We start from the raw sequence: 13,025 nt of genomic DNA, 5'->3' as shown, positions 1-13,025 counted from the left end.
TTGTTCAGATATAAAAGATGAGGAGAAAAGGGGGAAGAAGGAATATTTGGAGTTATGGCATTCATATTTGTTAGTAACCCTTAGAGTGATGGAGCTTGGCTTTCCTGGAGATGGCTGAACACCTGTCTGACCATGAGAAGTGTTGAATGAATTCCTTATTTTTCTTTGCTTATGTGCAGCTTTTGCTTTACCTATTAGAGTGTTTTTATCTCAATCTACAATCTTCCCATTTTAACCTTTCTGATTCTACCCCCTTCCCACAGCAGGGGGGGTGGATGATGGGAGGGCAGTGATCAAACAGCTGCACGGGGTTGAGCTATCTCCAGTGGTTAACCCACAACACCACACCAGCTCTGCACCTCTCTTCATAAAGAGTCTTCATTTTTAATTACTTTGTCCAGTATCTTATCTTAGCTTTATGTAGGGACGATGAAATTTTTTGTCAGGTGTTCATGTCTCTGGACTATTGCCATTCCCTACTGTTTGACTGTGGCATCCTCAGGACCAGCACTTGTTCACTCTTCATGTGGAGCTGTGACCATTTGAACCCAAAGACTCACCAAGACTGGCAGTGGGACATACCAGATGACAGAAGAAAGCTGGGGAACACAAAGATCTTTGTGCTGTTCTAACAGCTGATGTACTCTAATGATGCTTTGATGCATGGTCTGAGACGAGAACAGTGAGCAACAACAGGAATTTAGTACTAGGTACTTCAGCTCCCAGTGAGGACAGTGGTTCTACAGACAGCATCTCACCTAACTGCAGGGTGCAATATAGACAGCAACTACAGCTAAAAAGAGAGGTTTCTTTGACCTTGGTGATAAACTGTAACTATTTCCCAAAGTGTGTGACTATGTTGAAGGGCATCAGAGGTACTTAACAGCTGGGGATTCAATAAATTTTTGGTTCAGGCATAGCTATTTCATTCAGCAACCACAGAGACTGCCTCAGCCCATAAATGTTTGAGGAAAGCCTTTACTAAATCTAGACAAATGTGAAACGTAGCACCTCAAACAGTATCCAGACTTTGCAGTCTCACAAGATTAATTTAGGTGCTGTAAACCAAGTCTACCTGGCTATAAACATTTAAATAAATTATAAAGGTAGTCAGGAATATAATGTTGGAATTTCTGGAGAACAGCACACAAATTTCTATACAAAGCTTCTTGATGTGATACTTCAGTATGATCATTTTCTTTAAAAAATGAAAGTGGAAAACAAGGCCTTCAAAAGCATTTTCTTGCGCACTGTTGACATGTGAAAACCATACGGAAGACAAGTGCATGGCCTGACAGATGGAATACAAAACTGGTTTTACTTGCACTTGCTCTCCAGTTGGCTGGATTTAGCAAATGGAGGCTGCATGAGATGAATGCATAATTGGAGTCTCTACAGCCAAGTTCACTTTGGGTGAGAGTGGTGGGCTGACCCAAGGCACACAAGTGCCCTTCATGTGGATGTCACCCTTCATTCTATTCTCCTCACACAAACAAACTCTTCTTTTTTGTAAAGCCATGGAGTACTGGGTATAAGGACAGAGAAAAGGATCAGAAATCTACCTTAGATTATTATCATCTGGCATTGTTCTCAAAACTATTGAGAGAAACATGGCTAATTAAAGCTTTTATTTCAAGATATTTGGGCACAGTTTCAACAGACTACTTTCTTTTCCTTTCCCTCTTTCCATAGTACTTTCCATCTGTAGATTTCTCTTCTTCTGAGCCCTTATTCCTTTCTCCCAGGAAGCTGTCACTTTGGTCTTTCCTCTCAAGTTTTGCTACAAGGATTAGCAACTTCAGGAAGACAAAAGTTCATCAACCCTGGTCTCCAAAGTATTTATGTTTTGTGGTTGGACTGTTTCACATCTAACAAATTGTGAGATCTGATTGGAACTCTCATGGTCTAAGTGTTCATATGTGTCTTTCTCTTGCATGCAATTTTTGCTGCTAAACAAGACAAGAATAACATGTATCCTTCCCATCTGCCTATCACAAATAAATGTATGGGGAAATTAACATCTTTAAGAGCTATGCTATTTCAGATTAAACAAGCTGATGATTAAAAAATTACTGAGGGACCAGAGAGACAGGAGAGCAGGGAGGGAGACATAGAGAGACATAGGAAGCTATACATACATCTATACAGGGATGTACCTAGGATAAAAAAATCACAGTCATCACCAGCACAGACATTAGGGCAAAATCTACATTAACAGCTCATCTTACCAACATTGCCTGATTCTTTTCAGGGTACCAGTTTAAGTTATTTTGGCAAGGGAGTAATTTTCCAATATAATCTATGCAGGCATATTTGTACTATTTGGAAGTGCACCTATCCAGTACTACCCAGTACAACTGGGAATACACAAAATGCTTTTGCATATACAAGTTCCTGATCCACCTATTTGCTGGAATTACCAATGACTTGATTCAACATAATGATTTTCCTTTCAGCTTGCACTAGGGTTTGAGATACTGTTCGTACCTAGTCAGCCTATCACATGTTCATAGAAGAAAGGTTTCCAAACCTTTTTGATCTACAGCCTCCCCCAGACTTCAGATGTAAATCTGACAATAGATTTTAATTTTATTTTTTTTTTTGCAGAACCTTTTGCAGAATGCTTCAACATAATTCACACACTGAACGTTCAGGACCTAGGAATAAAATGTAGTTCAGGTGTATGCTCCAGCTTTGCCTTCATTGTTTTCCTTCCTCAATTCATGATTCACCTCACAGTATGGTTTCCACAGCTAAAAGCAGAAGGCTGAATAAATCAGTAAGGTCATATGATCAGTCCAAGCCTGGCCTTCTCAAATTAGTTTAAGTGCCCACTGTGGAGCCTATGATAAATGTAAACTTGTTTATTTATAAAACCTTCCCACGGAAGCCTTGGCACAACATGGAAAGATAAATTTCTGATAATTATTTTTGATCTAATAATGAAAATGCTGTATACATCAGATTTTGTGTTCTTTTGCTCGTTGTTTTTAGTAAGCACTGCAGTAATAAATCTTCAGTGCCAATGAGAGGCACAAGATGTGCACATAAGAATTGTCCTTTTTTCTATGAATAAGTTTCATACTCAAAAGTTCACATTGCTTGTAGATTAGTCGCAAATCTATGGAATATTGCTTTCACTAGCAGTGAATTTATTCTCTGTATAACAAGAAAATTCAAAGGTTCTTTAGCTAGGTTTGGTGGGTTGTTGGGCTGCAAAACAATTTCCAAATTCATTTAACTGGCATTCACCAGGAGAATTTACTGTTTATGTAAGACCATAATTTAACTTTGGAAGGCAGCAGTGAAAATTTATTTGGTTAAATCTCATTAGCTACTGGAAAACCTATCTGGAAATTCCTAATCTTCCTCACTTTAAAACAGAAATTTGATACTGTAAATAACCTTGACTATAGGCTATAATTTCTAAAGCCTGTAATTGCAAACAAGAGTAAGTTTACACACAAGGCTGGTTATTACTGTCCTTCCTCACAGGAATATTTTTACTGAGATAACTAAAGCTAGTTTATAACAAGGTAGGCACTTGTCTGGTTTTGTATCTATTCAGCTGTATCCTGGAAAAGAACAAAAGCACACATCTAAATAAAATATGTGGATCTGTGCTTTTGTTTGCTTTGTAAACATCAAATCACAAAATATTTTAGGTTGGCAGACACTTGTAGAGGTGATTTAGTCCAATCCTCTTGCTCAAGCAGGGCTACCCAAGCCAGTTGCCTAGTTCTGGTTCAGATGGCTTTTGAGTATCTCCAGGAATGGATATTTCACTGCATCCTTAGTAACCTGTGCCAGTGCTCAGTCACTCTCACAGTACAAATGTGTTTATTGATTTCATAGGGAACCAAAGTGTTTCACTTTGTGCCCACTGTCTCTGGTTTTGTCACTGGGCACCACTGAAAAGAGCCTGGCTCCATCCTCCTTGGACTCTCCCTTCAGTTATTTGTACACATGGATGAGATCCCTCCTGAGCCTTCTCTTCTCCAGGCTGAGAAGTCCCAGCTCTTTGAGCTTTTCTTAATATGAGAGATGCTCCAGACCATTAATCACCTTAGGAGCCATTTACTGTGCTCTCTCCAGTATATCCATGTACATCTTGTACTGGGAAGCCCAGAACTGGACCCAACACTCCAGGTGTGGCCTCACCAGTGCTGAATAGAGGGAAAAGCTCACTTCCCTCCATCTGCTCCCAGAAACCACTTTTTAATGCAGCCCAAGATACCATTAGCCTTCTTACTATATGGACACATGGCTAGTTCATGTTCAACTTGGTATCTACCAGGACCTCCAGCTGTTTGTCCCCCAGCCTGTACTGCTGCCTGGGACTGTTCCTCCCAATGTGCAGTGCTTTGTGCTTTTCCTTGTTGAATTTTGAGAGGTTCCTCTAAGCCCATTTCTCCAGCCTGGCAAGGTTTGTCTAGATGTCAGCACAGCCCTCTGGCAGATCAGCCTCTTCTCCCAGTTTGGTGTCACCAGCAAATATGCTCAGGGTACACTTTGCCCCATCACTCACTCAGATGATACATGATACATGATGCTCTTCTCTTTGCAGCTGTCCTAGACCCCTCTTCATAAGGTCATGGACTGTCATAGCTAAGGACTTCATAAACTTAATAATGCTTCTGTGCTACATTTACAGAAATGTTTGCGTGTACATGTCCTCTGTGTCATCCATCTAACTTCTCTGACACTACAGCTAGAAAAATTCACCAAAGAGTAATAACATAAACCAGCAGTTTTGGAATGTTTGCACTCCAAATGCAATTCAACTGCACTGTGATACAGACATTTCTCAGTAATGTCTTTCTATAAATTCAACTGTATAAGTTCTTGAACACCTTTAATGACCTTATTTGCTTTCTACTTCATTGACAACCTGAGAGAAATTGAACAGCACTAAGACTTTCCTTGCCTCAGAGGAGAGAACACCAATATCTAGACTGCAGAATAGATATATTCTCCAGCATGTTGCAGTCCTGCTCCTTCAGTTACTTAGCATCAGCTCCTTATTCCCAATTAAGATGATAATCCTCACATTGCTGTAACATAGAAGCACTTCCACTAAAGTGGCTTGAAAGTCATCTGCCTGAGCTTTGAAAGAGGAAAGGAGAGGCAGACCTTTTATGAAGCACATGACTAACACGGGTAAAGTCCCATCCAGCTAGTACTACTGCAAGAAGTAGTACTAGCACAAGGAAAAGGGCTTCCTCTTACTAGTGCTATAGTGGCCAGCACAGACTTCCAGCATAAACCCCAAGTGGCTTTTCTTAACAAGGAGCAGCCTTCAGCCACTATGCCACATGCAAAGTACATCTATATACATCCCTAGCCCACCCAGGGTATATTTATATTTGTTCACTTTCTGGGCCAGTGATATAAAAGTAAACAGGGACATGCAGATTTGACTGCTGTATATCATCAGAGGAAGGCATGGGCTTCTTCAGTACTAATTCCATCTTGCTCTGGATTAAATACAGCCCAAAATGGATGCATTCGAAGGCATTACTTCCAAAGTGCTCTAGGGTAGAGCAATACCAATTAAAAAGATCCAAAGGGCTTGGGAAATTATGAAATGTAAAACAGCAGTGAATGAGTAACTTGCTGACCCAGCCTAATAAACTAGCTTCTTTGATGGATGATAAAAGAACTTCGAGGAACAGTGGTTTTATCTGCTCACAAGTTTTTATTATCACTAATTTAGCACTATCTCTGCTATTTCATTCTGACCCAATTACCAAAGGATCTTGCATGTGGCCTTCTGCACTTTCAGAATAGATAAAGCACCTTAAAATCTTTTTCCAACTTTGAAAATGTACATGGCTGCTTTCAGTTAACTCAGGGGAAAAATGCATAATGAAGAACAAGTACTTTATGTACTTGCTATATTACTAGCTTAAGTAATGCTATAAATCAATTTAGGAATGTTGTTTATTTTTTTTTTTCCAATTGAGCCTGAAGCAACTTTTTTTGAGTGTTGTGTCTTGGGTTTCTATACACTTTGTGTAAAAAAAAGAGCCTCAAATTCTACAAAATGAAATACTGGGGCTACTGCCACATGAACAAAACTGCTTAACAAAATAGATAGACCTCACTGTAGTCTGAAATACAATTATTTCCTCAGATGTTATAAATTTATTCTTTGCTAATAACTGTCTAAATCATTAAATGATTCACATAATTTCTGCCAATCCACATATAAGTAGTCATTTTCATATTATGTTTTGACACTGGTTTGCTTGCATTCACTGGATGATCTGTCTCTTAATTTGTATGTTTTCAATGGCTGGGATTGTCTCAATTCTGCTCAGAACTGTTATGATCTAATTGCATTTGAAACTGTTTGTTACCCTCCAGATAATAAATAATAACTGTCTGAAGCACTTAGCAGTTTTCTTTTCCTTCAGAGATGTTAATAGAAAAGAATAAACTCTCTTCCCAGAACTGCATGTTCTCTTTTCATTAGCCTTTATAAAAACCACAAACCCTCAGAATTCTAACTTTTCCTGAAGAGAAACACTGCAAGTTTTAACTCATTTTTGTCTGAGTTCCCTTTCCTGCTATGATCTGTTGTTAAAAGTAGAACAAACCAAGACAAATAATCACATTCCAATCTTTATTTTTTTTCTTTTAAATCATTTTACAATATGTTCATGCATGAATGACATTAGTTCTTCAAGATTGTCTTGGGCTTTATACATCTGGGTCAGTGTACCTGTGCAATACAACAGTACAACTCCACAGAATCATCTGTTTTTAGAGGAGGATAACAATACCAGAACAATTCCTCCCAGGTAAGCATCACTAGGATGCAACTGAAGGGTGAGGAAGTATACAAGTAGCTGGGTAACTCTGTGTTACTTCCTCGGCTACACTGAGCTTTCTAACTTAAGAAACCAAAGTTATAAGAGATGAAAGTAGAGTGCTGGTAATGGCTTGATTTTATTCTTGCATTTTCTTCAGTACTTTATAACTCTTTTTGTTATCTTGTACATAGCAATTCTCTCTGCTCAGGTCCCAGTGCCCAGGGTCCACTTATGTCTCCCACATCATACTGTGAAACATCATCTCTTGCAGAAACATGAACGGGACAGAAAGCAAACATTCTCCTGGTATTTCCACGTGGCAGAAGAGTCTCTTGCATGCAGCATCATGTGAAAATTCTACAAATTGTAGCAGTTGGTTTGGTGGGGTTTTTTCCCCCAATTTTGGAACAACAGCTGGGCAGTTGCATAGTTTCGATCTGGTGTCAAGGAAAAGTACACTGCAAGGGTGCTGTGAATTCTTAACTCATACTGGTTGTTCAGGTAGATATACCTGCACACACATTTTTAATCATTATCAAAAGTTATTTAAAAATCCCATCATTCAAAATCCCCCATTATGTTACAGGCCATGATTCAGTGAACAAAAAAAAAAAAAAATCAAAATGCTCTCATAAAGCACTTTGAGAACTAAAGTTGAAAGCTACAATGTGGGAGACAGGGTGTACTGCCTGCAAACCATCTTAGTGAAGACTGCCATCAGCTGATGTCATGTGATCATCCTGACCAAAATAACAACCCAAAGGCAGATGGATGCCTACTGCCTGATTTATAGCACATTAAGACTCAGCACTCAAAACTCTATCGTCCCTGTCTTGGCACATTTAGCAGCCACTACATACCAGAACCTCTGCTACTGGTGCCAGTCCTTGGCACAAGGTTGTGAATGTGACCAGCTGTACCCTGAAATAAGTTGGCTGTTGGCCTGCTGTTGGCCATCGTAGGTCTGGAGAAATTTATAGTCCTTACAAGGTACATGTGGAGAGTTATAGTTGAGATGGGACAGACTTACAGTCACCCCCCCAGCAGTTAAGTTAGACACATTCTGTCTCATTTGCAGAGTGACATAGACACAGCTGGCCCTGATGTCACGCATGACAAACAGCTGGCCCTGCAGAGAGCATGGCCAGCCTGCCTCCTGCAGAGTTCAAGTCTCCTCCACCATGAAATTCCATAATGCACCATGCTCCTTTGCTCTCCTTTTCCCATCCTCACAGATTGCAGCCTGTCTGAACATGCTTCTGCAGCACAACTGGCATCAAGACTGAGCGAGGTGCCAAGCAAGGTGCTTTACAGAGGCAGCATGATTTGAGTCAAAGACTGAGCAGCCCAGCTTAGGGCAGGGCAACTGCTAAAAGCGCCTTGGGCACCCCTAAAGGCTTGTGGATTTTGTATTGTGCATATGAATATATCCTGTAATATTCTCTAGCTTTCATGCAGCACTGTTCAGCTGTAGCTTTTTGATGGCCAAATTTACTGCTGGTATAAAATTCTGCTACTTTTTGAAAGATTACTACACAAGATGAATTTGGAGCTAGGTCATGTTTAAATGATGATCTGTTATTCCCCTTACTCCATGTAGCCAGAAGCAGTGGAATGAACTCACAAGTTAGATATAGCAAAGACAAATCAAAGGAAACAAAAATCAAGAGGAAAGGACTGGCCTTATAATCAGAGCCCAGGGTTAGGAAATCTCAATTCTTAAGGCTTCCTGAAAAAGTCCCTTTTCTTCCATGGGTCTCACAGAGGGGGATATTCTTAATCACTCTGCACAGCACCTCACTGCACTTACCCTTCTGACTCTCCCACATTTGTTTCACTGACTTCACTCCTTGTAATAAGGAGTTAACGCTTGTTAACTGTTTGAGCCTCTGTTTGACTGAGGTCATAGTTTCTTGCTGTAAACAAGCTGTATTTCTATACTGAAAAGAAGAATTTATTTCAAGAACATTTGCTCTTCCAGTCTTCTCCTGTGGGAGGCAAGTGTGAGAAAGAATATCCCGTACAAAGTGTGTGGAGGCCACACTACTCAAGGGGAAGGTCAGGTTGTGGAGAGAGATTTCTCTTCAGATTAAGTGTAGTTGCTGGCAAGAGAACATGTTTTGACACATGAAGAAGGCACCTACCCCTCCAGGCAAATACCAATCTGCAGTTTGCAACAGGCCACTAGGACTTGAGATAGAAGCTGCAGTAAAAATGTAATTGATTTTAAACCAACTGCAATCTTGTTATCCTGAAGAGGGGTAAAGTCATAAACTACAAGGTGGCAGAGATGTGGGGGAGAAGGGGGAAATCCTCACATTTTTCATTTACAGAATCACGGAAAGGGCAAGATTAGAAGGCACCAGAGCAGTTCACCTGATCCAGCCTCCGTGTTCAAACAGCATCATCCTACTGCACCTTGAGGAGGGTCCTCATCACAGTCTACAGCTTCTCACATGGTGGAGGGGCACGCACTGACTCCCCTTCTTTGGTAGTCAACAACAGGACCTGAGGGAATGGCCTGAAGTTACGGCAGGGGAGGTTCAGGCTGGGTATCTGGGTTTTTCACCCAGAAGGTGGTCAGGCATTGGGACAAGGCTCCCCAGGGAAGTGGTTACAGCACCTAGTCTGGCAGAAGCATCTGGATAATGCTCTCATACACATGATTTAATTATTGGGGGTGTCCTTTGCAGGGTCAAGAATTGGACTTCATTATCTTTGTGGGTCCTTTACAACTTAAGACTGTTCTGTGATGCTGCAAATTTCACCCAGGTGGTTCTCCTTACTATGCAGATATGGAAAGCACATTGAGGACGAGGCAAACAGCGCTTTCAAAGGACCAGGCACTGAAGGTGCCAGCGCCACACGTGTTGTGTATGAGTGTGTCCACACCTGCCTGCTCATTCCAGCAGGTCACCTTCCAAGGACCACCACAGTGGGAGGCGACAAGTGACCAAGCCCGCCCGACCCTGAAGGGCCCTGAAAGACCGGCCGAGGCCAGCGGGAGGCTGCGGGCGCGCTCCATTTCCCGGGCACCTCACAGGGACCGCGCAGCCGGGACCGAACCTCTTCACCTGAGGGAAGCGCGGGCCTCGCGCATGCGCCACCACCGCTCCGGCCGCGTCCGCGGCCCGGGAAGGAAGGGGCGGGCGGGGGAGCGGGCGCGCGCTGCTGCCGCCGCGCCTGCGCGGGCGGTTCCGGGGCGGGCGGAGCGGGGCCGAGCGGAGCCGTGGGTGGCCGCGGCCGTGCCCGGCGCTCTGCGTGCCGCTGCCGCGGGGCATGGTGAGCAAGGGGCCGCTGCTGCGCCTGCTGACCGCCATCAACCGCAGGAGGATGAAGCTGCTCATGGGGCTCGCCTTCGTCGCCTACGTCGCCTGTGAGTGAGCGGGGGTGGGGGCGGGTCTGGCATGGCCATTCATTGCCCGCTGGCACGGCGCCCCCGGTGCCCTCTGCCCGCCGTGCGGGAGAGGAGGAGGAGGAAGGGGACGAGGGAGATGTGGCGGCGGCACCTCTCGCGCCCCGTTGCGCTGCCCGGTTGCGGGCGCGCCGCAGCGCGGCTGCTCCGGCCCGGCGGGGCAGGGGCTCCCCGCGGGAGGCTCCGGGCGCGGGGCTCGGGGCTCCTGCTCTGCCGGAACTTTCCCGCCTGCGGCCGTGCCGGTCTTCCCCGGCAGCCGGCGCTCCCCTGCCCCGTCCCGAGGGCTTGCGGGCAGCCGTGCGGGCGGGACGCGGCTCCGCGAGTGTTTCCGCAGCCGCTCCTGCCCTCAGACCGCGCTTTGTCCGCCCCGATCGCCACCTGGTAGCGGTGAGCAGCCCTCAGGGAAGTTTTTCCAGGGTAGGCCTCGTGTCTGGTTTTTGTAAAATCCTCCCAAGTCCTTTGGGGGCTAAATAAATGTTTATTTATTAACTCAGCGCGTAGCTGGACTCTTGAGAGCCGGGGAAGAGGCACAGAGGTACTTTAGAAAATCTTAGAATAGCCAGTGACGGGGATGTTTATGACTTCACTTACCAGCAGTGAGTCAGATAGATTTAAAATGGATTTAAAACGCTCTCCTGTCAGCTCTCTTCCCGCTCTCTTGTTTCTTCTGTTGCAATTTTAATTTATTTTGTTTTAGCCGGTTTTGTTTTCAGACTCGGGTAGATTCTATGCGGACGGCACGATACCTTGTCAGTTCAGGTAGGGAGCAAGCCATTCTCTTGAAGGCACACAGGTATAGGTGAGCTAGCTTTGAGGCTGTGTGCATCACATTTCAGATCCTTCCTTCGGGTTTGGGAAGGTGGAGAGGTACAGCACAAGTAATTTTGTTGGAGGAGTGGTGTTTCCTGCCACAGAAACACAGCAATTCCCTTCATTGCCATATGTTATGGTCTTTACTGGACCTCACTATTTAGGTACTTCTGTTACCACTGAAGTTGTGTTTCAGCTCTGACTTTCAGGACAGTTTGTCCAAATGACTCAGGTCCTTTGCATCCTGACAGCTTAATGTCAGTTCTTATTTTGAAGGGCTTACACGTTTTGCTAAGAGTGATAGTTTTCAAAACGAAAGTTAATCGGGTGCTGTGAAAACTGGATTTGAGTGGCAGATGACGTGGTCATTGGGACCTCGCTATTGATTATATTCTCTGGACAGTAATTGGTGTTTGCTTTCTAACTTTGTGAGTGAAAGTTAGCCCTAAGGAGAAGCCTTCTGACTGCTTGTTTTTTTGGGATTCAGAAAAAAACTGGAGGAGGAGAGGGACTGGAGGTCAGTGTGGCAAAAAGATGGCTTGAAAAGGTAGTAAGTTGGTGTCTGATGGGAACATGTTTTTTGCAAATACAACATGCTGTGCTTTCCCATTTTTTGACTAGAGATCAAAAGTTTTGGAATCCTTAGGTGTCAGCTGCACAGTATGGTATAGTAGCAGATGCCACAGCTCTATCAGATTCTAGAGAGAATATTTTTTGTTTGCTTTTCTCAGGAGTAATTATTTATGATCCCGTTCACCTACCCTAAAAGGGTACTCCTCACAATGTTACTGAATCATCACTACGCTCTGCTTGCAGTCAGATAATGCCTGACTGAAATAGCAGAGAATCTGAGAAAGCTGAGCAGCTGGTGTAGGTGTATGTGCTGGCACTTCTTACATTCCTTCTTACTGAAGTACTCTCCAAATGACTAAGTGTTTTTAGGCTGTGCGCCTCCTTTCCATGAATTTCCATTCAGTATTAGGGCATGGGCATTCAGACTTGCAGCACATTTTACAGGGAATGGAATAGTTGGCAAGGGCATTATTTTTTTCTGAACTAGAGGGTAGGACTTTTTAAATAGTACCATTTTGTCAGCCTGTGTGTGAAAGCCTGAGCAAATGTTTTGGGAATATAATTTAGAAAAATGTTGTATTTCATAGAAATCTTTTGCCTTTGAATGCATATTGGTTACAAAGGTGCCTGAAGAACTTCTCTGTGTGAGTTTGCAAACTAGAGAAAGAACATTTTGCATGCAGTTGAAAGGCTGTGAGCTATTTCACTCTCAGGAGTCATTGAGTGGCTCTCTTGGTAGTCTCACACAGTGGTGGATGGCTGGGCTGTCTTCAGTATCTCTGCTCCCCATCCATACAATGACTGAAATGTCTTTGTTGTGCACCAGATGAAGGAACTGGTCTGGACTGAGATCACCCGTTTGTGTTACAGCAGTTTGACAATGTGGGTATTCAGCAGCTGTTTGGGCCCAGCTGGAGGAGGTGGTGTGCAGTGGTGGAATGGGATAAAAGCTGGCAGTGCTGCTGGCAGGGTTGCCATCACATGCTTTGCAGGTCTGCAGTTAGCAGCCTGTCTCTGAAGGAGTCCTGTTTACTTTGGTTGAGGTAGCATCATGACATAATATACACTGTTAGAGTCATATTATAAAACCCCTAGAACTCCTTTATGGATTTCACTTGGTTCCCTAGTAGTGCTTAGAGCCAGAAAGATCCTTACTTTGGATTTGAATTAAGGTAGTATTTGATGCCTCATTTCTGTAAGTCTAATTTGTATTAGTTTTAAAAAATCATTCACTTGAAACATTGTGCTATTCATGGTTTGTATGTATAAAAATAGAATCCAAAAGGAATGTTTCTGTGTCGCAGGCAATTAAAAGCTTTTGTGACTTAAGCAACTGTTTCCTGGAAAAAGGAAGTGAATAAAGTTTAAAATTTACCTTTTCTGTAGGCCCTGGGTGAAAGGGGTGATGA

The 13,025-nt window shown here is 43.3% G+C and overlaps 1 protein-coding gene across 1 annotated transcript in view; it reads left to right on the top strand.

The window, feature by feature from the left end:
- Nucleotides 1-10,031: 10,031 nt before the first annotated feature.
- Nucleotides 10,032-13,025, top strand: part of UXS1 (UDP-glucuronate decarboxylase 1) — a 55,290-nt gene continuing 52,296 nt past the window's right edge. The window contains exon 1 of the mRNA XM_054272039.1: nucleotides 10,032-10,194. Coding sequence (XP_054128014.1) covers nucleotides 10,098-10,194 — 97 coding nt within the window. The 5' untranslated portion in view covers nucleotides 10,032-10,097. The remainder of the gene's footprint in view (nucleotides 10,195-13,025) is intronic.

This window comes from Melozone crissalis, unplaced genomic scaffold (genome assembly GCF_028551555.1).
Source record: "Melozone crissalis strain CALT ecotype California unplaced genomic scaffold, PUWL_Pcris_2 ptg000013l_1, whole genome shotgun sequence".
NCBI lineage: Eukaryota > Metazoa > Chordata > Aves > Passeriformes > Passerellidae > Melozone > Melozone crissalis.
This window is presented reverse-complemented; position numbering and strand designations above follow the sequence as displayed.